This window comes from Otolemur garnettii, unplaced genomic scaffold, assembly GCF_000181295.1.
Source record: "Otolemur garnettii isolate 467f Iridium unplaced genomic scaffold, OtoGar3 scaffold00143, whole genome shotgun sequence".
Taxonomy (NCBI): Eukaryota; Metazoa; Chordata; class Mammalia; order Primates; family Galagidae; genus Otolemur; species Otolemur garnettii.
The window spans coordinates 2746324-2773754 of NW_003852538.1; the positions used below are offsets into that span (position 1 = coordinate 2746324).

General features: G+C 37.3%; 1 protein-coding gene across 1 annotated transcript in view; it reads left to right on the top strand.

Annotated features, from left to right (window-relative positions):
- Positions 1–27431, top strand: part of TRHDE (thyrotropin releasing hormone degrading enzyme) — a 422821-nt gene that overhangs the window by 234704 nt on the left and 160686 nt on the right. Inside the window, exon 6 of the mRNA XM_012810852.2 lies at positions 26578–26715. Coding sequence (XP_012666306.1) covers positions 26578–26715 — 138 coding nt within the window. The remainder of the gene's footprint in view (positions 1–26577; positions 26716–27431) is intronic.

The following is a 27431-nucleotide window of genomic DNA, read 5'->3' on the forward strand; positions in this document are numbered from 1 at the left end:
ACATAGCACCTTTGCTTTCCACCATCCATCAATGGACGTATTGCTTGCACATTTCAATATATCTTTATACTGCACTCTTTTGATGTTTTAAAATATTATTAATAAGAGGTGTTTGTCTAATTGTCTGTCATTAATCCAAGTATAATTTGAAGAGCATATACACCAAGGCAAAATAGGAAGTCTTCAGTAAGTTATCATAGAATTTCTCTGCCATAAATTTAACTGGCTCCTGCTGAGTAAAAAAATGTGAAATTACTTCTGTAGTGGAAGAGCTGTTAGCAGGATAATGCTGTATTTGTATGTTTTAACTATGTTCATTCAGTTTTGCTTGTATTTATAAAGGTAATAAAGATACTAGATAAGTTTACTAGATTTATTTATAGATTTATGTAGCATGTTTATATGTAATTTTAATCTTACTTCACGTTTTATTTTGGCATTGAAATTGATTAAAATACCTCTATAGAACTTTGAAAGAAAAATCACCATTACCATCCAATATTATTTAAAGCATTCCTTAACAAATTTGAGATTTTATGCCTTAAATGCTTAAGGTTACTAAAACATTTCCAAAAGTTGTCTATTGGCTTTTAAATGACTTTGTACCAACTTCATTTAAATTTTTCATTTAATTTTCATTATGCTGCGGATTATTACTGATTTATAATTTCATTATGTTTCAATATTAAAAGATGTCCTTATTACAAATGACATGTTATGCACACTGCTATGCTTTTTTTCTAGCTCCTTCAGCTACTTGTGATAAAATCCTTTCTATTCATCATTATAAAAAATACATCTTAGATTAAAAAGTAATCAACAGAATTATACATGGGATGGAAACTGACAGCTTTTGATGGCTTTAGCCTGGCCATAGCTCTTCACGTCAATGTCCGTTTTCTGGATTTTGTTTTGAATACTTCTTCATATTCCTCATTGCACGGTTTCGTGTAGATGTAGGTCTTCTGGAGAAGATTTCTGTAGATGGCATTGAAAATGCACATAGAGTGTGCATAGCACATCTGAGACCCTGCCCTTCAGAAAGCACAGAACATGTACTAGAAGTACAAAAACCTCAAAGCGATTAGGGTATTTAAGTGATTTATTGATAAATCCATATTTAATAATTGATTAATGAAAATGATGGCACAATTTGGTGACACAGAAAGCTCACCCTAGCAAAGTAAGGAATGGAAGAATAATTAACCGCATGAAAAGTAGCGAGGAGAAGCAGATCTTAGAACGCGCGTCTTCATGTTCACGTTACAAGGCTTGAAAATGCTTTCTTTGCTTTTTAGTGGTTTTCTTTAGTTTGTGGAATATCCCAACGTGCTAAATTCACAAAATCTAGAATAGGAGGAAACTCTATAAACAATGCGCGGCTCTGTCTATCGTTGGTATTTTCTTTACAAACGAAATTTCAAGAACGAGGGTAGCCGCACAGACCAGGGGGGCCATTCCGCGCTCCAGGCCGGGCAGCGGTGTTTCCCATAAGAGCATCAGCAGAGGAGGGAGGGGACACTCCGGAGCGAGAGCGGGCGGCCGGGTCAGCAGGGACTCCTGTGGCTGTGACAGTGCAGGAGCTGGTCTGCGAGTGTGTGACTTGGGCTTCCCAAGAGCTGAGCCTAACGGAGAAAAACCACAAGCCAGGCTCGTGTCAGGAGCAACGGGATTCAGGAAGTTGACCTCTCTTGCTTCTAATCGCAAAAACAGCTCTTTCATCACTTTTACTCACCAGGGCTCAAGCTCTGAAATACAATTTCAATTTTCTAAAGAGATTTCTATGACGATCTATCCTCTATAGAGTAGCAGTAAAGAAACCCAGAATTACATAGTGCTGTTAAGGAAGCTGCTGTTCTGATTTACACCCTGGTACTCGCTTAACCATTAGCAAAGTCTTAGGTTGTGTGTATGTGAATTTCCAGAGACAGTTTCTGATAGAGAAATTATTAGTTTTTACATTAGGAAGACTAGATGCAATAAAAGTTTTGGTGATTATTTTGTTACCCAACAAACGAATCAAGTTTTTATCATTTCGTGAATATGAGCCTTTAGGAGTAGTATGAGGTCAGATCAGGGGAAAGATGGGAAATAAGAAATTCAGATTCCAAAGAAAAAGACTTGTCCCCTGTCTACCTCATCCTGACTTAGCAAGTTCATGTAATTTTTGTGAAGATAAAATAAGATGTGAGGTCTTTGAAATGCGTGAGCTTCTGTACAAATATGAGTGGGCATCAGGGACCTAGGAAATGAATCTCTGTTAGGAAGGTGCGTTGATTTCATGTACAGATACTCTGGCATTTCCAACCCCAATAATCCATTAGACGCTCTGGATTTCTATCAGCTATTTATAGATGACAAGATAAACTTTGTGTCTGGATTCAGTGTCTCCAAATCAGTTCTTATCTATACTGCCAACAAGGACTATTCTCAGGCACATGAGCCTTCATACACCTGGCATAAGTGTCAAGACCATCAGAAACCGCTTCCTTAGCCTACCAGACATATTTCATGGGGCTAGGATTTTCACTTGATGTTATTTTATCAAAACTGGCTGGTAGGGACGTCATTGGATGGATCAGGTCATGGTGTGCTATTGATGGCAGACATATTAAATATTATTGTGTTTCCTCAATAGGATAAAAATAAAAACTAGCCTCAGTGCCTGTAGTACAGTGGTTACAGCACCAGTCACGTACACGGAGGCTGGTGGGTTCAAAACTGGCTGGGGCCAGCTAAATGACAATGACAACTGTGACAAAAAATAGCCGGGCATTGTGGCAGGGGCCTGTAGTCCCAGCTACTTGGGAGGCTGAGGCAAGAGAATTGCTTAAGCCCAAGAGTTGGAGGTTGTTGTAAATTGTGATGCCACGGCACTCTAGGGAGGGTGACATAGTGAGACGCTGTCTCAGAAAAAAAAAAAACAGTATTTAATATAAATTCCAACTATAATTGGTATATTTGTGCTATTGCTTATAATTCATCAATATAAAAATATATTCACCAAATGGAGCTATGGAGTTAGAGATAGATCATTTGGGAATTAAATATTTATTAGAATCCTTCTGTATTAATATTGAATATCAAATAAATGCATGTGCAATTCTTTTGATTTTCCATAAAATTGTGACCCAAATCCACATATAATATTTGATTCTTCAGAAGAAGTAAATTAGAAGGTGATCTAAGGGTTTAATTGTTTAATATTTTATTCTTAAATGACTAACACCTATTGAATGTGAGAAATTCAAAGGCTTCTTCGGGCTAGACCGTGGGTCTTTCTTGGTTTCCATCCTGTTCAGTATTTCACAAGTGACATTTACATTGAAAGATGGGGATGAAAGTGGAAGGGATGCCTATGTGGGCCCCTTGGGCTCCCCGTCTTCAAAACAGACCTCTTGTTTGACTCTATATTCCTTTTACCCCTTTCCCTTCCTCACTCTGCAAACATTTTTTTTTTCCCAAAATGAAAACATATTTTCTTGAAAGAATAGAAACATATTTTTTCCTTTCAAGAGAAACTGGAGACTGATGGCTGCCTATTCTGGGAGAAAGGCAGGGTCTCCCCAGCATCAGTGGTCCATGCAGCTGTTGGTGTTGGGGGGAAGCAGCCTGTGACAACCATAAGGAGGGTGCAGGATGAGGGTAGCGGGAGGCCGCAGTGGGACCTGGTCCTGTGCCCTGGCCGCACTGAGCACGGTCGGGAGGAGTCCCAGTGGGCAGGAGCCCGGGGATAGGGATCTGACAGGAACTCTGAAGTGTACAAATGTGGATAATGCAAAGAAAGTCCGTGTTAAGCGTGCCTGGCACTTGGCTTCTCACCAAGGGCACTAAAGAGCCATTAGGAATTTCTAGCAAGGCATAATAATTAAAAGAAGAACTGTCCCTGTTCCACCAACATGCTAAAATAGCTCCTAAAGTTAATTCAACAATAAATTGTGTTTACATTTTCCCTCTTTTTAATTTTTTTCTTTTTTTAAGACAGAGTCTCACTCAGTAGGAAGAGTTGCCATGGCGTCACAGCTCACAGCAACCTTGAGCTCTTGGACTCAAGCCATCCTCTTGCCTCAGTGCCTCAAGTAGCTGGGACTATAGGCTCCTGCCACAATGCCTGGCTATTTTTAGAGATGGGGGTCTCACTCTGACTCAGGCTGGTCTTGAACTCTTGAGCTCAAGCAGTCCACCCACCTCAGCATCTCAGATGCAGGGATTATAGGCAGGAGCCACCACACCCAGCCTACATTTCCCCTCATTTTCAGACTAATTTTGTGCGTTTTACAAAATCCTATTATCATAGTGGTACCCACGTTAAGGGCATCTGTTAGAAAGAGGAATGAGTAAGGTTGGCCAAGCATCTGTTAATTGTTGGAGTACTTTGATTTAGAAATTTTATAGCACAAATACATTTTTTGAGTATAAATTCAGTACAACTGAATTTTATATTCATATTTTTGTTTTGGTTTCACTTGTAGTTCTTTTCTAAAAATCAAGACTTTTTCTTCTCAGTCTGGGGAGTGGAAGCTTCTGAAGTGCTTCTATGACATCAAGGTGTGTGAAGTCTCAGGAAATGGAAACCTGCTTCTTCTGTTGCTTCAAATGAAATACCAGCTTTCACTGAGTACAATATCCTCAGGAAGGCAAAATAACATAATTCGTAGCATTCAAATATATTCATATATATTTCTATCAATTCAAGTAAGTATCTGGGAGAGTTTTTAAGTCATAATACTTTGAATTTTTTTCTGGGTGAATATTTAAAATTTAAAACAAAGCTGCAAATTTGAAAATTTCATACATATACTTAAAGGATACTTTTTTTTTAAAAAGCAACTCATTTTTTTCCAGAAAGATACTCTTTCAGGTTTTATATATTTTAAAGCTAGAGATAAAAGGTAAATGAGCATTCCCTGTGGAATAAATTATTTCTTTTGAGAACCGTGTCCAAATTTGCATGGTGTCAAGGTCTTTTTACATTTCCTTAGGAATTTCAAAACCGACCAATAAATTTACAAAATCAGACATTTTTAAAGCAGAAAACCCTTACCAAACCTGGAGTCTAACAACAATTCAAGGCCATGTTATCTCTAGGAATACTGCAGAGAAAATGAACCTACTCATTCTCTTTTGAAGTATAAGCAGTTTGTAAGCCGAGTATCCCAGTTTGCTAAAAATTATCATAGGTTACTTGATGAACCAGAAAGTTGGTAATGCCAGAAATTATACCACAACGATAAAATTTTCTTTTAGGCATCATTATTTTCTAACATATAATATTGGCAGATAATATCACAATTTTATCTGTCCTTTTCACCATCTCTGGTGAAAAAGTTATCTTCCTATAACATGTCAATCATTCAGTGTTTCATATCACTGAGCAACTTCTCAGGTGAAAAAGAATTTGCTTTGCACAGCCCCTAACACGAATGCAGCCCCAACTGAAGGCTGGGGACTGGGAGGACAACTGAAGGATAATTCATTAATTTTCTAATTATTAGTCATCTCTAACCCAACAGCTATAGGCTTTAAAAGACATTAGAATACCGACCATTTCCAAGCACAGAGTGATTGTCTCAGTCCGTATCATTTTATGGGGCTTTTCCTCCCCCTTTCCATCAAGGTTACTTTAATACTGTTCAGATGTTACCAGACAAGGATGTCAGAAATAAAAGTAGTAATACAAATAAAAAACCATAGAAGTTTCCTGTGAAGAGAAAGTAAAAAAGAAGCAATAAGATAATTTGAGATTGATGAAGATTTTGCCTCCATTGCTCCTGTAACAGTCACGATAATAAAGATGTATGTAACATTTACCGTAGACGCTACTCACATACGCCAATTCTCTATGAAAGAGAATAAGATATTCTTTGAGAGTTCTTGGGATAATCTCTTTTCCTACTTGTCTACAGTGTGTTGCATTGACGAGGTCACTGTTCAGTCTGCCATTCAGGAAGTTCTCTTCATTTATGAATCCAAAAAATTTTTTTGGTAGAACATGTTTTGACACTGAGCTGACTAATCTCTGTGGATGTACCATTCAACCTACCATTCACAAATCTTTGTAAGCCCCTTTTGAAAGTTTTTATATCTGTAGCTTTTTAGTTCTCCTGGGATTGATGAAATAAAATTCTAACGATTGGAGTCTTATTTTTGTCAGTGTATGTCATATTGTGTCTTTAAAGGTGAAGATATGTGGGAAGCTTCCCCCCCGCCCCTGCAGAACTCACTTCAAAAACACCTGTACCCAATTAATTCCTTTCATCATTTAATTTTTTCTTCTCTGGATTTTGTTTATACGTCACTAAGGCCTTTCTTAAGTGCTGGTAACTGTTATCCCCTCAATCATTTTATATGAATTAGTCTGTTGTACTGCTGCCATGTTTTTTTGCCATTTCATTCATTTTTTTTTTAAATTTTTGCCAGAATTCTCAAGCACCTAAAATGAACTATTCATTGCGCTAATTTCTATGGGTTAAACCGCATAGTAATATTAGCATAGAGCTCGGTCCATCAGTTTCTTATATACACTGTGTTTATATTTCGTGTAGTGGTTTTAGTTAGTAACTGTGGATCAATATAGGATTCCTATCCTATCCTATCCTACCCTACCCTACCCTATCCTATCCTATCCTATCCTATCCTATCCTATTCGCTCTTAGCTGACCGGCCATGCCTTATCAGAAGTTGCTTTGTTGTGGAGTAGCTCAGAAACAGCCATAACCTCAATCAGACTGTTCATAGAAATATTTGGAAAACAAAATTTGCTACAGTAAGTTTCAAAGGATGAGCCAAATCATGGAACAACAAGGACGTTTAGCAACCTAGTAATTTTTATATTACTTAGATCAGAAGTGTTCTCTGGTATTTGCTCAGATTTGCTTAGTTAAGGTGCCCGCTTCCTTACATTTGGATTTTGAGTATCTTTCTGCTCAGGTAAGTTTGCTTTTGAGTCCTCCACCTTCTTTCTTTAAACTACAGATTTATTTGGATGACTGGCAATTTTAAAAGCAGATTTATGTTCTTTTGATTGTAGTGGTGGTAGTATGCTGGAATATTTTTCATATAAGTGTTATTCATTTTCTAAGTAGTGTGATTAAAGATACGTTTAGATCGACTGCCTTCAGAGCAAAACTAGGCATTGATTATATTCTGTTCCTAACTATCTGCATGACCGACCAGTCCAATTTGAAGTACTTGAAACAGGATACACTATTGGTGTTGACTCATTAAAAGTAAAACTGTAAACAAAGTTTGTTTTCTTACTTTTTTAAAAATTTTTTGGTGGGGGCTGGGTTTGAACCCTCTACATCCAGTATATGGGGCTGGTGCCCTGCTTCTTTGAGCCACAGGCACTGCCCTGTTTCCCTACTTTTAAGACAAGGTTTAAAAATAATTTGGCCTCCTACAGCAAGATATTTTTCTATTTATTGTTAAACATTTCCTTGGCACTTCTTGACTCCTAACTGTCCACATATTTCCAGGGATTAATCTATATTGATTTGTTCATTTTTCATTATTTAGCAAATATTTTGGGATGCCCCCTTTTTTGATACTTTCTCTGTTAGCGATGAGAAACTCTCAAATGAGTCTGAAACATCAATGCCCTCAAAGTCTCACAGGCCTATTTTGGCCAATTTAGGTAGGTTATTTATTGTCAGACTTATGCTACCTTCCATTTTCCTAGAATGAAGTTCAAGTCTTCTTTTCTGCCCATCCCATGGATTGGATTTTTGACTCTCTGCTACTTAATAGCTGTATGACTTTGTTTCTACATATGCAAACTATATACATAATACCTAGGCTGCTGTGTCATGGGACAGTTTTAAGAATTAATGAATTTTTTTATTTTTACTCTTATACTTTTGCCAATATTATTGTTGCTATCAGGTAGTTAAGTGTAATGGTATTATAGGATCTAAAAAAAAAATTAGTGGGGACCAGTTTGAGTGGGGGTAGAGGAGAGGCGTTGATTATAAAAGGGCACAAGTAAAGATTTGGAGGTGATGGGTATGCTCACTGTCCTGACTCTAGTGATGATTCTATAGGTGTATACATATGTGAAAACTTATCAGATTGCACACTTTTAAGTAGGTATACTTCATTGCATGTCAATAAAGATGTTTTAAGAAAGAAAAAAATAGAACAAAGAAATTTCCCTTCTTATAATACTTTTGAACATACCTTATTCCACTTTTTAGTCTAGGATGATAATATTTTAATCTTTTTGCACTTTATAAGTGGATTGCAAGTTTGGATTTTGTGTACTGAATAGTTATTATACAATAAGTTTGTACATATTTTAATAGTTTACTCTGCAATACCATCATATATATACAGGGTGGCCATAAATTTTGTGTGCAATTTGAAATTGCACATGGATTTTATGGCCACTCTATATGATTAATGTTCTGGGTCTTCTGTACTCTGCGTGCTCTGGAGTGGTTTGCTATGGGTTAGTAAATCTTCAACATGTGAAAAAAAGATAATGCTTTTTATTTTTGGTGGAAAGATAAAGACTTCTATGATATGGTAAGTGTAAACTTTATCAGAATAAGTTATTTGATGAACTGACCATTTATATTACTAAATAATGGAAGTGATTTTATTAAATAGCTATTAAATGTGCTATTTAATAAAATCCATTTATAAATTAGTAAGAGTTAATTAATATGATTTTTTTCCTGCAGAATTAAAATCATTTGAATTATTTATTTTAAAAATTAAAATAATATAAAGCAAATTAGCCACCATGTTCATAACTTCTGGGTTGATTAGCAAATCTTGGGAATTCTTTCAGACCTGAATGGTATGAGAAAGTTTCTATTAAATGTTACACAGAAATTAAATCTGTTTAAGATGATTAGTCATGTGTTTAAAAATAATCTAAAATACATTTTATCAATCACATATTAAGTGCTGTGTCTGCAAAAGATTGGAGACACCTTCTGAAAGGAGGAGTCTCTTTTGGACTTACAGAAAGAGTGGGGAAACTATCAAAAAGATTGGCAAAGCTGGTTTCACTGATGTTCCTCACCAGATTGTGAAAAAGTTTAAGTGCAGCAGTAAAGGGAAATATTCTGACTTCCAGAGTGGATATAAGATTATTGAAAAGGTGAAGGAGGCATTTTCAGAAACTTAAAATTTATGGGTAGGAACCTGAGGTGGCAATCTGGAAGAGAAGGGAAGAATTCAGGTTTTTCAGTAAAGGAGAGGAAGCAAGTACCCCCTACGTGACTATATACTTTATCAGGTTAGGGACTTTTTATTTCACCGTGATTTCTCAGCATTTAGCTCCAAGTATAGCATATATGAGGAATTCAGCAATAAAAATCTGGTCAAAAATTAATAGAGCATTATGAAACAAACATCAACACATCATTTATGAAGGATTATATCAGTTACTATGTTGATATTGGGAACTAACTCACTGAACTACAAAATGGATATTCTAATTGGAAACATATGAAACTACATAGGATAAGCGTTTGACGGGAAAGAGAGGGAAAGATATCAGTAAATCCTCAAGGTGGGATATTAGCAATATAACTGATTAGAAGCTCCTAGCACTCTATCCCAATAAAAGGTCCCCAAGGAACAAATAAATGAGTAAATTTTGACCAAAACAACTAAAAGATAACTCTGTAAAGATAACTCTGTAAAGCAGCAATGAAATAGCAGAAATCCTGCAGAGCACGGAGACCCGGGAAGGCTGCCTAAGGAAGGGAAGGGAACTGCCTCGCCTCTGCCACTCCATTGCCCTAGTTGGAATCAGCTAAGGATGAAGAGGAAAAAGTAAGCAAGAGGACCCAGGTAGCCTCTATCACCACCAGGAGCAATGCAGCTTTTGTTATTGAAAACTCCTGTAACAGGAGGAGTCTTCTGAACACTCAGAAACTCAGAGCTCAGCTAAATGAGCTCTCCAGAGTCTACAGACTGAGCTACTCTCAGACATGGAGTACTGCTGTTCCCACCAGTGCAGACCAATCTACTACTGTGTTGTGCCTTCTTGGAACTGGAGCCACTGCTGGGCTGTGTCCCACTCCAGGGATGAGAAGTGATTGTGGCCCTCCATCCCTGAGGCTGTGCCAGTGCTGTGACATGCTCATGGGTAGCGTGCCCACTCTGGGCTGAGCTGCTGCTACTCCAAGCTCCTAGGGACAAGCTAGTGCAGAACTGCTCCATCCCCTATATTCCAATCCCTAAAGGTTAGGTTATAGTGGTATCCAACCCTCTGAGGACATTAGGCCTCCTATATACCACAGCATTCACCCCCTTCCTGATGCCACACATGAGGCAGCACCCCATCCCCTGGGGGCTCTAAGGCTTGGGCACAGGATAGCAGTTGTACCTCCAGCATCAGAGCTGACTTATAGCCCTTCTCCCTCCTTAAGGGACCTGGGAGTTCTTCTAATCCACCTAGTTACACGTTTTATGGCCAAGAAAATGTAGAATCTCATGTACTAAGGAATCACAGGCTTAGTTGAGCTGTGAAATCTTGCCCTTCTGTCTACTTGAAACTTGACTAGCCCCCTCACAGTTCTAATTACTAATATGCTCCTCCTTTCTGAGGAGCAGGTCATTGCTGCACTGCTCTAAAACTTTGGGTCTCAAGCCACAGTGACATCTTGAACTTCTTGGGTCCTTGCTGATGCTCTACCCAGCTTCATAGAGCCAGGGCTACAGCTGTGTTCCACAGTCTGAGGACTCAGGGTCACTGCATTGTGTTAACTCATCCTGCAGCACTTGAGCTTCCACTATGCCCAGGTTCCAAGTTGCAGCTGTGCCTTGCTCCCTGGGGTGTGACCCTCTGGAAAATCTCTTCTTGCTGCTATTGCTGCTATGTCCTGCCCTCTAGAATCAAAACTATAGCAAGCTTCTGGGGTGTGCCTCAGAGTAGCAATCCTTGGCTTACTGGGAGAACCAGGTCCACTCTTACCTTTAAAAGTTAACCTGCATCTCACAGGTGCTACAGTAGTTTTCTAAGTCCCTGAGTCCAGGGGCCCAGCTCCACTGCTTATCTGAGCACCTTCACTCTGGATACCAGTGCCACCACAGCTCTGTGGCCACATGAACCTTGAGACCAAGAAGGATTCCATCAAATAAGTCTCCTCACTGTTGGGAAGACAAGAACAGAAAGATCCCTAAAGACCTTGCCCTAATAACCCATGCAGCCACCATCATTTTCACAAACTCCTGTGGTCCTAGCCACTGAGGCATTCTCATTCATCAATGATGTTGATAACAACTGAAGAAACTACACAGAAACTACATTACTGTACCCACATGGAACCAGAGCCACCTCATCCTGTACACTTGACACTCAGGGCCATCTGCATGTGAGTCTTCTCTTTAAAAAATACTCTGTAAAGTTTGAAAGATGTGACTGTACTACTAGATATGCAAATATAAACACAGGGATATGAACGCAGGAAAGAGCAAAGAAACATGACAGCAGCAAATGAACACAATCCTTTTTCCATAGAAGACCCTGAAGAAAGGGAAATTTACAAATTGCCTAAAAAGGAATTTAAATAATAATCATAGGGAAAACCACCAAGATACAAAGAATACAAATAGAAAATTCAACACAATTAGTAAAACAATTCATGTTCTGAAGGAAAAATTTAAGAACAAGACAGATATCATGAAAAGAACCAAACAAAAACTGTGGAGCTGTAGAATTCAATCAATGTGATTAAAAAAAAAAAAAAAACCACCACAATATAGAGTTTCAACAGCAGATTACATCAAGTGGAAGAAGGAATATGTAAACTTGTAGATAAGTCTTTGAAGTCACCCAGCAAGAAATAAAGAAAAGAATAAAAATGAGTGAGGACAGCCTATAGACTTACAGGACATGACAGTGAACAAATATTCATATTAAACAATTTTTAAGAGGAGAGAAGAAACAGAGAAAGAGAAAGCTTACTTAATGAGTTAATTTTTGAAAACTTTCTAAATCTTGACAGAGATACAGACATAAAGATTTATTAAACTCAAAAATCCCCAGATACAACCTAAAGATGTTCTCTCCAAGATGCATTATAATCATACTATTGAAAGTCAAGGATAAAGAGAGAATTTTATAAGCACCGGAAAAAAACATCAAGTCACATATAGGGGAATCTCCACTAGACTATCAGTGGATTTCTCAGCAGCAATTTTACAGTCTAGAAGAGAATGGAGTGATATACTTAATATTAAAAGAAAAGAAGCATCAGCCAATCAGCCAAGATTCTTATATACAACAAAGTTGTCCTTTAGAAATGAAGGTAAAATTAAATCTTTTCCAGACAAGCAAAAAAATGAAGGAATTTATCACTACTACACCTATTTTATAAGAAATGCTTAGAGAAGTTATTCAATCAGAGATGAAAGGATGATAATTAATATCATTAATAAATATTAAAGTATGTAACTATGGCAGAGGTAAATGCATAGTCAAATCCAGAATACTCCAATATTGTAATGGTGGTGTGCAAATCATACATGGTCTGACAATTAAGTTCACAAACCTGCCACCATGTTGGCACTATGCCAACAACTCAGTAAAGTTTCATAATTTTGGTATATCAGTGTCTTACAGTTGTGTTTGTTTCTTTTTTTCTTTCCTTGCTATTTTTTTTTTTAGACAGAGTCTCACTATGTCACCCTGAGTAGAGTGCTGTGCTGTCACAGCTCACAGCAACCTCAAGCTCTTGGGCGTAAGTGATTCTCTTGCCTCAGCCTCCCAAGTAGGGACTACAGGCACCTGCACAATGCTCGGCTATTTTTTTTTTTTTTTTTTTTTGGTTGGAGTTGTCATTGTTGTTTGGCAGGTCCAGGCTAGATCTGAACCTGCCAGCTCTGGTGTATGTGGCTGGTACTCTAGCTGCTGAGCTACAGGTGCTGAGCCAGTTGTGTTTGTTTCTATGTGTGTGTGTGGTGGTATCTTGTTGAGGATAGGATAGTATATCCTTACCTATCAGTGTTCATGATTGTTGTTGGGTATTTTTCTGTACCATTGCAAGAATGTCAGAGCTTAAATTAGAGCCATGAACAAATATTTGTAAATTTCTTGTTAAACTTGGCAAGAGTGGAAGTGAAATCAGGGACATGTTAGTCCAAGTTTATGGGAATAATGCCAGGAAGAAAACAGCAGTGTACAAATGGATTAAATGTTTTTATGAGGGGAGACAGAATGTCACCGATGAAGAGAGATCAGAGTGACCAGTAACAAGCAGAACTGACAAAAACATAGCAAAAATTTATCAAATATACATCAACACTGCTGGCTGATTGTGAGAAGCGTAGAAGACCAAGTAAATATGGAGAGCATAACAGGAAAATCTTAACTGAAAATCTTGGCTAAAAACTCAACTCATGGCTCTTACATTGCAACAGGGCACTAACTCACATGGCACTGTCTGTGAGGGAGTTTTTAGCAAGTCAACAAATAATATCCTCCCTACTGACTGGATCTGGCCCCCAATGACTTTTTCTTTACCCAAAGATAATGGATATATTGAAAGGAAGACATTTTGATGACATTGAGGACATCAGGAGTAATGTGACTACAGCTTTGATGTCCATTCCAAAAAAGAGTTGAACATTGCTTTGAAGGCTCAGCTAGGTACTGGTGTTGGTGTATAGCTTCTGAAGGGGAATACTTTGAATGTGACCATTCAGCAGAGGTATATAGCACTTTTTCTAGGATGAGTTTGAGAATTTATTTGTCAGACTTCATACATATCTCTAGTATAAAGGTTAAAAGTCAAAACAGTTAAGAATAACTAAAGCTTTTGACGTGAGATGTCATATCTGAGAAAACATTCCCAGTGACCCCTGAGTCTGTGGCACCAGACTGGTGTTACATAAGGTCCCACCATTCTCAGTTCTGCTGTTTTCAAAGGGTTCTTCCTTGGAATGTGTGAGTGTTTGTGTCTGAGTCGAGAGTTGTGTTCTTTATAAATAAAGATAGAAAAAAAATAACTAAAGCTACAATAAGTTGTTTAGGAATGCATAATATTGAAATATGTAAATTGTGACTTCAAAAACATAAATTGTTAGTAGGGATGGTGAAAATCCATAATTTTTATATGCAGCAAAGTTAAGTTGTTTGCAGATTAAAATAGTTAATTATAACTATAAGAAACTTTATAGTAAGCAAAAAACAAAACAAAACTACACAGATGTACAAATGAGAAAGGAATCAAAGTTTATTATGGAATGATATTGTCAAACCACAAAGGTAGGCAGTGAGCAAAGGAACTACAAAACAACCAGAAAATAAACAACATAATAGCATTAGTAAGTCCTTACCTATCAGTAATAACCTGAATGTAAATAGATTGAATATGTCAATCAAAAGACATATAATGGCTGAATGGATATTAAAATAAGATTCATCTCTATGATGACTAAAAGAGATGTGCTTAAATTTAAGGATATATACATGCTGAAAATGAAGGAGTGAAAGAAGATATTCCATGCAAATGGTGAACAAAAGGGAGTATACTTATATCTAATGAAATAGACTTTAAATTGCAAACAAAATAGGCAAAGGAAGTCACTGTTTAATGATAAAGGGGGCAATTTCTTAAGAGAATATGACTGTAAATGTATATTTAGTTAACATTAAAGTACCTAGATACATAAAGCAAATGTTAATGGGCATGAAGAGAGAAATTAATAACAAAACAATAATACTAAGGGACTTCAATGTTCTACTTTCAACAATTGATAGATCAATCAGACACAAAATTAGTAGGGAAATACTGGACTTGAATTGTATGTGACAAAATGAACCTAACAGATACATTCAGAGCTTTTTGCCTAATAGCTACAGAATATCATTTTTTTTTCCTTTTTCTAACATGCATGGAACATTCTTTAGTATAGACCATATGATAGGCCACAAAACAAGTCTTAACAAATTTAAGAAGATTGGAATAATATCTAATATCATTTCAGACCATAATGGTAGGAAATTAGAAATAAACAACAGGAATTCTTGAAAAATTCACAAATATATGGAAATTAAGCAACATGAACCTGAACACCTGATGACTCAAAGATAAAACCAAGGGAAATTTAGAAATATCTCAAGACAAATGACAATGGAAACACCACATACCAAAACCTATGGGAAGCTGCAAAAGTGGTTCTAAGGGAAAAGTTTATGGCAATATATGCCTACTTTAAAAAAAGTAAGGCTTGGCGCCTATAGCTCAACCGGCTAAGGCACCAGCCACGTACACCTAAGGTGGCGGGTTTGAATCCCCAGCCCGGACCCGCCAAACAACAATGACGGCTGCAACCAAAAAATAGCCGGGCGTTGTGGCGGGCGCCTGTGGTCCCAGCTACTTGGGAGGCGGAGGCAGGAGAATCACTTGAGCCCAGGAGTTGGAGGTTGCTGTGAGCTGTAATGCCACGGCACTCTACCCAGGGGGACAGCTTGAGGCTCTGTCTCAAAAAGAAAAAAAAAAAAAGTAAGAAAAATCACAAATAAATAATCTAACATTTCTTTAAGGAACTAGAAAAAGATGGTCATAATAAACCCAAAATTGACAGAAGGAATGAAAAACTAAGACTCAGTGCAGAAATAAATCATATAGAAAACAGAAACTGAAAAAGCAATAAGACTAAGAGTCTTTTTCTAAATCAAGTCCTTCTCTCATTGAATTAAGACACAAAGAAAACTTAAATAAAACAAAAAATTAATGTGATAGTATTAAATGACTCCCTCAGAAATAAAAAGGACCATAAAAGACTATTATGAACAATTCTATGCCAACAAATTGGATGACCTAGAGGAAACGGATCAATTTCTTAAAAAAAAAAATACAACCGAAAAATTTGAGTCAGTGAGAAATAAAAAGCTTCACCAAACTGATAACAAATAAACTGAAGAAATAAAAAAAAAAAAAACACAAACAAAGAAAATGCCTGAACCATATGACTCCGAGGCTAAATTCTACCAAAATCTTGTTAAAAATAGAGAATACTTCCAACCACATCTTAAAAGGTCAACAACGTCCTGATACCTAGTCCAGGCAAAGTCGTGACAGGAAAGCTAAGGGCTGATCTCTCTGATAAGCATTAATGCAAAAATCCTCAATAAAATATTAGCAAATTGAACCCAACAATACCTTAAACAAATTATCCATCACGACCAAGTGGGCTTTATCCCTCGAATGCAAACAGGGTATGATCCGTCACATTAACAGATTGAAAGATAAATACCACAGGATCATCACAATTGATATCATATCTCTACAGTTCAGGTATAAAAGGAATGTTTCTCAACATAATAAAGGCTATTAATGAAAACCCCAAAGCTGACATTATAATCAATGGAGAAAACCCAAAAGCTTTCCCACTTAGATTCAGTAATAAGAATGTCCATTCTTGCCACTTTTGTTCAACATATACCTGGAAATATGAGCAAAAGCAATCAGACAAGAAAAAGGAATGCAAGCATCCAAATCAGAAAGGAATAAATAAAATTACCTTTACTTGCATATAACACAATCTTATATGTAAAAATTCCCAAAGATTCCACAGAAAAATTGTTACAGCTAATAAATGAATTTAGTAAATTTGCTGGATACAAACTTAGCATACAAAAATTTTCATGCACAAATGACAAACTAAATGAAAAAGTAATCAAGAAAACGATCCTATTTATAACAGCATCAAGAAATACTTAGGGAATACTTAGGGATCAATATAACCAAGGATGTGAAATATCTTTACACCTAAAAACTATAAAATACAGAAAATAAATTGAAAAGAAATAAATAGAAAGATATTGCATGATTGAGGTTCTTATCTTACATCATCCACAATGGTCAACTCAAAATATATAAGAGATGGAAATGGAAAGATCAGATACTATAAAACTTTTAGAAGAGAACAGGTGAAAAGCTCCTGAACGTTGGCTTTGGCAGTGATTTTTTTGGTGAAGTTTGGGACACAAAAGCAAAGATCAATAAAAGAGACTACCTTAAACCAAGAAGCTTCGGTGCATCACAGAAAATAACCAACAAAATTAAATATCTGCATGTAGATTTGGAAAAATATTTGCATACCATGTATCCGATAGTGTATTAATGCTCCAAACACACAATTAACTCATAGAACTAAATAGTAGAAAGACAAATAACTCAATTAAAAATGAGTAAAATACATATTTTTTTCAAAGATGACATACAAATAACCAACAAGCAAATGAAAAGACACTCAACATCTTCAGGGAAATGCAAGTCAAAGCAGCCATGAGGTGTAACCTCACACTTGGGACCTTGACTACCTCACAAGACAGGCCTGTGGGGAGAACGTCTGTAATCCCAGCCCTCTGGGAGGCCGAGGTGGACAGATTGTTGGAGACCACCTTGAGCAACAGTGAGACCCTGTGTCTACTAAAAATAGAAAGTGTTGTAGTGGGCACCTGTAGTCCCAGCTACTCGGGAGGCTGAGGCAAGAGAATCACTTGAGCCCAGGAGTTTGAGGTTGCTGTGAACCATGATGACACCAGTGACACCATGGCACTCTACCCAGGGTGGCAGAGTGAGACTCTGTCTCAAAAAAAAAAAAAAAAAGTCCCAAGATAAATGTTGGTGAGAATGTGGAGAAGAGAGGACTCTTATACAATATTGGTGGGGATGTAGACTAATTGGTATAGTCATTATAGAAAATAGTATGGAGGTTTCTAAAGAAATTAAAAATGGAACTATCATTTCATTTCTTTTAGTGTATACACAAAAGAAGTGAAATTATTCCTTTGTAAAGATAAGCCACAGTCCCCTATTTATTGCAGCATTTTTTATAATAGCCACAATAGCAAGATTGGAAAACAACCTAAGTGCCTGTTGGAAAAGAAACGGATAAGAAAGCCATGTGACTTCCATAAAAGATGGAATGTTATTTAGCCCTAAATAAAAACAAGGTCTCATCTTTTGTTACGACATGGATGAGCTTAGAGCTCATTATGCTGAGTGATATATATATGTGTATATATCACTATATATATGGAGAGAGAGAGAGAGAGAGAGAGAGAGAAGCAGTTATTTGGAGAGATGTCAGTGGCAGAAATAGGGAGCAGGTCAGAGGGTATAAAGCAGCAGGTATGCAGGAGGACAGGCTAGTTTAGAGATCTAATGTACAACATGAGGACTTCAGGTAAAAAAATATATATACCGTACATGGATTCATGCAAAATGAGTGCATTTCAGCTGTTCTTGCCACACAAGAAAAAAAATGGGTCAGTGGGAGATGACAGGCACACAGATGTTAATTTGCTTCACAGTAATAACCCTCTTACTATCTACATGTACCCCATAACATCATGCTGCATGCCTTAAATTTACACAATACAATTTATTTTGAAAATAATACAATCGTAATTCATATTTTTCAAAAACAGAAATCATCAAAAGTCCAGGGAAGCTAATGACATGCGTGCTCTAAGGGGGTTACATGAAAGCACAGAGCATATGCAAATCCTTCACAGTGATATTTTGGGCTGCTAAAATCAGAATGAGCTGTGTAATTAGGCAACCTGTTCAGAGACATTACGGTGACTGACATTATTTGAAACACATTCACAATTATTCTGTAAAATCCACCCAGGCTTATCATGATTAATAAAAACCTGAGTGACTGATTATAACTTCTGCTGTGTCAATATTGCTATATCTTCACGGTTCTTGAGTAAGCTTGTGGAATGACAATTCAGTTGTATATAATGAAGTACATTTTGTGTTCCATCTTAGCATTTTTCCTTAGCTGCATCGCATCTTGGACAATACGAGACATGACACATTCAGCTTGGATGTTAAAAAGAAAACACGAGGCAGCTGAAGGATGTAGCCGCTGAGAGACTGGCAATTTAACCCACTTTCTCTGGGTTCAGCATGTTTGAGAGTATAGCGGTTTACAGGACTATGTGCAGGGGCTATCCGGGATTATGAGAGGTGCATAAAATCATCCAAGATATTCATATAAAATGATAGTTACTCTTCTACTTGATGCATTGATTTAAGGCATCATAGGGAATTTGGGGGTGGGCATTGCATTGAATGTGTTAGGTGGTTAAAAGAAATAAGAACATAGGCCAGTGCCTGTGACTCAGTGGGTAGGTTGCCAGCCCCATGTACCAAGGGTGGTGGGTTCAAACCCCACCCCAGCCAAACTGCAACAAAAAAAATAGCCGGGCACTGTGGTGGGCGCCTGTAGTCCCAGCTACTCAGGAGGCTGAGGCAAGAGAATCACCTAAACCCGGGAGGCTGGAGGTTGCTGTGAGCTGTGTGATGCCATGGCACTGTACCAAGGGTGATAAAGTGAGACTCTGTCCCTCCAAAAAAAGAAAAAAAAAAAAGAAAGAAGAACATATGGAACACATTATTTCAGTTACTTTTCGTAAAAGCTTATGTGAAATCCCAGAATCATGTTATATCGATCGATGGGAATCTTCCTGGAGTCGTGTGTTCAGGTGCGCCTTTCTGTAAAAGGTTGTCTAGGTCAATACAGAAGTAAACTTTTCAGTAGCATGTTTGTTTCATTGCAGGCATTCATAGTAATTATGTAAAAATTATTCTGTAATGCTTACCGTATGTAAGTGTGTTTACACAAATTTGATGTTGATATAAATGGACTACCTTAACAGATGCTCATGAAAATTATTAACGTCTTGGGCAAAGTGCATTTTGAACATGAAATTTTGAAATGGTATTTTTTTAAAGTTCTTTGCTATATATGGAAGCAACATTTATTCTTACTGGATTTTACTTTTATTTCATTTATCAATATGATTTAGCTGTGCATAAAATCTTAACTAGTTAACTGATTGATGATATTTTTCACTAGTAAATCTAGCTAACTTTCCACTGGTAAAGCTTAAAATACTTTTGGTCACTTTAGAACTTCATAAAAAAATCAGTAAGAATATATAAATTAAACAGAGTGAAATTTTCTTTAAGCGTTTATCAGAAACTTGCAGTCCAAATAATTTATAATTTTCACAAATATCCATTGTATTATATATTTACAAAAGACGATAATCACAAAGTTGTAGAGATGGATGTCATTCCACATAGATGAAAACTGATGGGGATTTTCCCCCAGTAAACTTACTTTTCTTTTTTGAATTCTTGATCATATTTCTCTACTTTAACCCAGGTCATGGAAAAGAAAAGTCCGGCTGTGCAATGCTGTGAACACCTGCACCCCTAGTGCTGGCTTTGTGCACACAAGTTCAGTTTAGTAATGATTCCTATGGCATTTACACTTATGGAATCTGAAGGCTCTTTATCTTGTTGCAGTGTAAATTTTCAGCAAGGTAAAGGCATATCTTAGTTGTACCTTTTGTGATACATCAATTAAGGTTGAATCAACATGGTCCTGGGAAAGAAAGCACTGCTTTCTTTCACTCATTTTCCCACGGTACTTTGTGCTAACACTGCACCCGTCAAGTGGCATTGATGGGGGGCTGTACTTGTATCTACCTTCCATAGCATAATGGTAGTGGCTAAGAGGCAGGAATGGTGTATCAGCTGTTTCCCTGGCCTCTAACATAGGACGTCCTTCCTGTGTGTGAGGTAGTGGGGGGCATGGGTGGCATCAGATCGTGTTGTTCAATCCTTCCTGTGTGTGAGGTAGTGGGGAACATACGTGGCATTAGACGTATTGTTCAAATAATTTTAGTCAGACATTCTTATTGGTTTCACTCCAGAGATTAGAAAAATGCCTTTTCTGTATGCAAGAGATTTATCCAGGTACTATAAACAATTAAAATTGGAATAAGATAGCATTATATAAACAAATTAAAATACTGAAAATATTTGTATATGTGTATTTCTATACATATCTGTGTCTACATTATGTTTTTAACTGCATTTAATTTGTACATTTGGATTCCAAAGTAAATTCATTGTTTGATCACCATTAGTCATTATAAAATTGCACTAAATTTTGGAGAAATAATTGACTTGGTATTTTGTGATCATGAAGACAAAGCCCTTATTGCTTGCTATTTGTGAACTATTTGTGCAATACTGTCCCATTTCTCTGTTTCCAGTTGCTCATCAGTCTAGTTATCTCTCCAAATGTGGGTCTGTTGAGGATGGCGCTTCCTCACCCTTGCTTCCTGGTCAGGCATGGAGAATCCTTGCTGATTTGGTTCTTGTCACTAGCAATTAATTTACCACCTTAAGCTCTTTGCTTTTTGCACATACAACTCTGCAGTCCCCCAGGCAAACCAAGCTATTTCAGGTCTCTATGAATCCCTTTCTGTCCAAAATGCCCCATTTTCTGCCATTCCTTCTAGAAAACACAAATTAGCCTTAAAATTCAATTTAAACTCTGCCCTCTCTTGGGGAGAACAGATCGGAGACTACTTGGTGTAGTGACTCTGTATCCTGTACTTACTTCCGTTTTTGCATATGGTGACTTACCTTTTAATATTTGTTTTTGTCATTACCTGTGCTTCTACTCCCATAGCAGGTCTGTGTAGATGACCCATGTCTTTCTTCCTCCCTATCCCCAGACCAGGCACACCATCTGCAATCTAGCAGGTGCCTAATAAATATTTGGAGAACTAACTCTCTTATTGAATTTGCAGAACCACATCTGTTTGCAAATGAGGATGCTGAAATCTGTGAAGTTTAAGTAACTTGTCAAAGTCATGCGGCTAGTGAATGGCAGATGCATCCAGCGAGGTCTCCGTCACCGACTGCACCGGGGCGGTGTGCCTGCCCTTCTCCTCGGAGCCGCAGAACAGCCACTTCTATCCAGCCCCAGGCGCACCCTCCTCACAATCTGTGTCCTTGGGGGCTGCTCTGATGTTGCCCTTACCTGCCTTCAGATTCTCTCCTGCCTTTTCCGTGCCTGTGGACACCTCACCACTACTTGAATTGTCTCCGTCTTGGCTTGCTTCTTCTGTGTTGCTGGTTTGATTTTGATTTAGGTTATTCTCTGATTTTTTTTTTCTTTTTTTTTTTTTGGTCATAGTGTGAAAGTATCTGCTTGGAATTGATCTTCACTAAAGTCAGCCAGCCTTCCCCTGGGAGCGTGCTGGCGTCTGTTACTTCTGCCTTCCCACCCATCACAGGGACCGTGGCTAGACCAGGCATAGTCTCTTTTCACCCCACAGACTTCGACCTCCAGGCAGATGCCCTTTTGAGATATCAAGGAATATAATTTCCCGGGTATATTTAATGCTGTGATAACAATTATTAACAATTCCATTCACATGTCCTGCTAAATACCACTATATGGAATGCTGATATGTAAGAAATAATTTTTAAAGACTGGATTCTTTCTGCACCTCCATTTATATTTCTGTAATTCACTGCCGAGAGATTTTTAGCACTTGCCCCTTATCTCAGACCCAGGCTTTTGCTTTCAGCTGCCTGTAGCACATCTCTTTTTAGATTTTCACTGTTACTTTCTTTGCAAAATGTCTAAAACTGGTCTTTTTAGATTCTCTTCCAAACTAAGCTTTTTTCCATTTCCCCATTCTGTCGAGAGTCCCTCTCCCTTTTTAAAAAAAATTTCATCAGGTCTAAAGGTCATGTAGTTATCTCAGAGTATTTCGTCTTCATCATCCACTAAGCAGACTATGGCATCAAAATCTAAACCTTGGTTGACTTTTTCATTCAAAACATCTCTCAGGCACCACAGCCTTCCAGCAATACCTTGTTCTAACACACCATTGCCACGTCCCACCTCCTGTCTCCTGTCTCTACATCCATCCAGCCATCCTGTATACAGCAGACAATTTTCCCAAGTAACTACTTTTATTATGTCATTATGCCTGCTACTGACTATTTATTAAGACCAAACTCTTCATCGTGAGAATTGAGAATTCAAACAAGTGGCTTTCCTCTCCCCCCACATTTCTGTTGCTTGGATTTGCCCTGTTGAAACTGTTTCCCCCATTCATCTGAGTAAACAAACCCTCATCCCTCATCCGTCGATAGCCCTGTTTAATGCCTCCTCCTCTGTGAAGCCTTTCCTGGACTAATTAATCACTTTATCCTCTGCGTTTTGTAGCATCCGTCCTATTATAATCCAGTTTACTGTTCATCTGCCTCTCTCTTGTATTTTCCCTTTGACTCTCAAGATCTTTAAGGGTAGGGAGCAGGTTTTGCTCGTATGTTACTCCCCAAGTGCAGCACAGTATCTGGCTTAGAGTAGGAATGTGTATGTGTTTGTAAGTGAATGAATTAGCGAATGAACGAGTGGTTGCTTCTTTTTTCCCATCAGGTTCTTTCTCAACTCTCCATTTCCTCACACTTTCCTTTTCTGAAATGCCTTTGCATGGGCCTCCAAAAATTCACATGCAATGCATGTTTGGCAGTAATTGAAAGGAGATGGAAATATTTGATAATACTGGAACTATTTAAATATAGGCACATATTCAACAACTCTAAGGAGTACAAGATGTCTATTACGTGTCTAAGGTGGTAGAATTTCTGGTCACTGTTAACACTGGACTTCTTTTAAACAGATTTTTGAAATTTCCCATTTTGCCAATATGCTGCTTTTCTGAAGTGGCAGATTGCCTAAAAAGGAGACCTTAAAATGCATTGCAAGGTGATAACTCCCTGTTAGATACTCAGCACAAACACGTTATTGCTTTGTGTGCATGTGGGTGCCCTGTGCACACACACACGTACACACCAGACTGTAACGTTCCTTCAAGGATCAGATCAAATTCTACCTCTTTTATGAAACTTTCCATAAATCAATCTATTTTACAGTAATGTTTTTCTCAAAATCCCTGTACCACTTCTAGTCTGTAAGAGAGAACTATTATTTCATTCAGGGTGGCAAACTCTTTTATCTTATCTCACATTAAAGCTAGAATTTCTTTCCCTTGTTTCTACACTCTCAGAGTTTCAGGAAGAGTGAGTAATTAACCAATACCAGCAGCTTTCCCTCTTGCTGCTGCTGTTGATTTTGATGGTGAGGAGGGCGGCAGACAGGGCTGACAAGCTAAGATCATTTTTTAGTGTTACAGGTCTTTATAAAAAATTAGCACCTTCTCTGCTGGAAACTCTTTGTAGTTCTGTTAAATGGTGTTTGCCTCTGGCTAGAATTTTCACTTTTAACTCCTCAGTTTAAGGCATCCCCTCTTCCAGGCCTGGGGAGTGTTTTCCTGCCAGGCTTTTTCTCCTGTCTTTCTTTCTTAACTGTATGTAAGCCTTTTTTTCTCGATTACACAATATTATTCTCTTCCACAAAGTGGAAGGTGAATCTTCTGCTAATGACTTGACATTTCTAAATTTAAACACTGCTTACTTAAATATTACTGACTAGGCAAAGGTCTATTTTTTGTTTTACTCCAGAAGCATGAAACAATATATCATATATAATTTATATTTATTTTATAAGGAAGTTTCTTCTTTGAAAGTTACTTTTGATTCTATTTTTAAAATTAAATAGCCCTTTGCTTTATATCATTTTGAAAAATCACATCTCCTGCAAACCAAGATATATTTAGTAAATTTTAACACTGTTCAATATGTACTTATTGTTGTTAACTGTTAAAAAATAACATTTAAATAAAGCATTGTTTTAAGTTCATTTTACACTATGATTTTTGATCAAGTTATTTAAGTGACTTAAGGAAGAGCAACCAATCACTATTTAAAGTGCTGAACATTATTTTATCTTCAGAATGAAATCCTATCTTTAATTGGTATTTCTTATAAATAAAGTAGTCATTGGTCAAGTTGAGGTATAAGTATACATTTCAAAATTTCTCCCACTAATCTAATAGCAGGTAATCTTAATCTATATTTTAAAATTGGACAAATGATAAGATTGGGTATCTGCTTTAAAATAATATTACCATTCTGATTTTGGAATTGGTACATGGTTTGTCTTTATTCTCTAGGTTTGGGCTACTTGTTTGAGATCCTATTGCTGCTTTTTAGTGTCCTTCAAATGAGCAATGTAAATACAAACCTTCTTGATCTTAAAATTTTAAATAACAAATTCCAACTCTGCTGTCTCTAGTTCATCTAGAATTAGGAAATTAATTCAAAAAGAAGTACATATAGTATTAGAGTACATTGTGTTTGTCACGTAATTCACTCTAAATTTGAGCTTCTCATTATGGTCTCGTAGGATCTAGAGCAGCCCTCTGGGATACAGTCATTGCCAGGTAGCCCTCTGATGGAGCCAAGACCACTGAGGCCAAACTCTTAGAACAAAGAGGGCTGAAGAAATTAGACACACAGATTGTAGACTATGAAAAAAAATCTATTAGAAAATAAAAGTTACATTGTATAGTTGGATGGCTAATTAATGAAACATACTAAATTTGCAAGCAAATGAGGATGAATAAAAATGTTTTTGTCAAGCCACATTTGAATCGACACACACACACAGATGCCCAGTTACCTATTCTTTTCTTAGTATATTTGTTCCCCATTTCCTTAAACCCAGGATTGGTGTACTCTCAGCTTGAAATTACGACTCACTCAGAAATAACCTGCTATTTATCTGCTGGCTCAAAACTAGAAGGCTCCAGGAGTGAGCTCAGAATTAGCTAGGGCAATTTAAGCATGGGTCTTTAATCTCTGTAATGATACTCCTCGGGTCCTAACTATCCAGCCGCTATTTAGCCCTTGTTATCTCTTGCAACTTCTTTTTTCTTTCCCTCTTTCTTCAATGAAGGCAGGAGGCCAGGAGGACTATTAGCTGCCAGCGTTTCTGTTAACAAAATCCAAGGTGTTTCTTTAAAACAGACTCTCTTACAAACAACAGAAAAGTACCTTTTCTTTACAGTTTATTTCTAACATAACAAATCAGCTTTGATTAGAGCAAATATCTGATGTCTCAACATTCAGAGACTAGAAGTCTTAAAATTTTTTGTCTTCACTACTATATGGTAATGGATTATTAAGACCTATCAATTTCTACTTATGTTTAATATTCTGAATTTACAAATGATCCAACTTGAAATGAGTGGTGCCTTTTATTGTTTGTTATGATCTCCTGGTATTCTTTTAGAAAATAAACGTGTGTGTGTTGTGGGCCTCTGTGGTGTGTGCGTGTGATGTGTGTGTGTGTGTGTGTGTGTGTGGAGGCTGCAGAAGGCAGGAGGGACAGAGAGAGACAACAAGCTTTTCAGATGACACTGGAAGTAAATGACACGCATAGCACAGGGCTAGCATTCTCATGTTAATTTACCTAAAAAGGGAAATTTGGGACTGGAATTATACTCTTAACACTATAGAATGTAAAAAGTAATCCTGAATCTTTTAAGTTTCACTGTGTGCCCACTGTCCAAACTTGCTTTAACCATCGTTAAAGCACAGAGTTGACTGTTTCTTACCCAGGTAGGGACCAATGCAGGTCATTGATTTTGTTTCATGTTATATTCAAATTAACTACCTTCATTTCAAAGTGACGTAAGGGGCATTTTGTCGACTGGGCATTTCTGTCAGCTCCATCTTTAGAGTTGATCCGTGCAATGTAGGACCGGGCATCAGCATCAGCTTGGTGACGCTCACCTGTGTATGTTGTCATGTGAGTTCTGCTCTCCTCCCGAGTCACCTGTGACATCGCCCATCTCCTATATTGCAGGAAAAGCAGAGGTTTCTGACAGATGTTCTGCACGAGGTGATGCTGCTGGACGGTCTGGCCAGTTCCCACCCAGTGTCGCAGGAAGTGCTGCAGGCAACAGATATCGACAGGGTGTTTGACTGGATCGCCTATAAAAAGGTAGGAGCAGATAAGACCCAAGTGCCAAGTAGATAATTTGCTCCTGGGGCAGCTAACTGATTTTGCTACATGTTCTGTTCTTCTCTTTTCCTAGTAAATAGAAATGGACTGTGAGTTAGAAAACTTGAGTCACCAGGTTCTTGTCACTTTATGAGTTAGGGCTTTGCTTTGTAAGTCTGTAAAATGGAGATGAGTATTTGCCAAATAATGCAAAGAAATATTGGAAGTATTAACGAATAAATGTTTGGAGACTTGATATGAAATGCTGTACAAATGGTGTTATGTAAATGTCGAGCTTATTATTATTAATAAGAGAGCTGACCTATATAGTGTCAAATTATTTTTTACCCGTGCCCCTTCAAATAGTTATTTATTATGATTGGCTGATGTAAATGAACATAGGCAGTGACATGACATATGCATTTTATAAATATTATTTAAGGGAGATTTTGGAAATTAAGGATATTTCTTGATAATAAGCATAATAAATGAAACTTCAAATATAAGACTTTAAATGGCAAAAAAATTCCAGACCAATGACTAGAAAAATAAGGTAAAATATGGATTTTTTCTGTTGTTACTTGCATTAAGATTTTTTCTTATATCTCTATCCTTAGTTTTTCTAGTTTTAACATGACAATATGCATTGTAGTGCTTAATACTTACCAGCCACTTTATAGGTAAAATAGTATAAAGTCTACCAATCCTATAGTGTA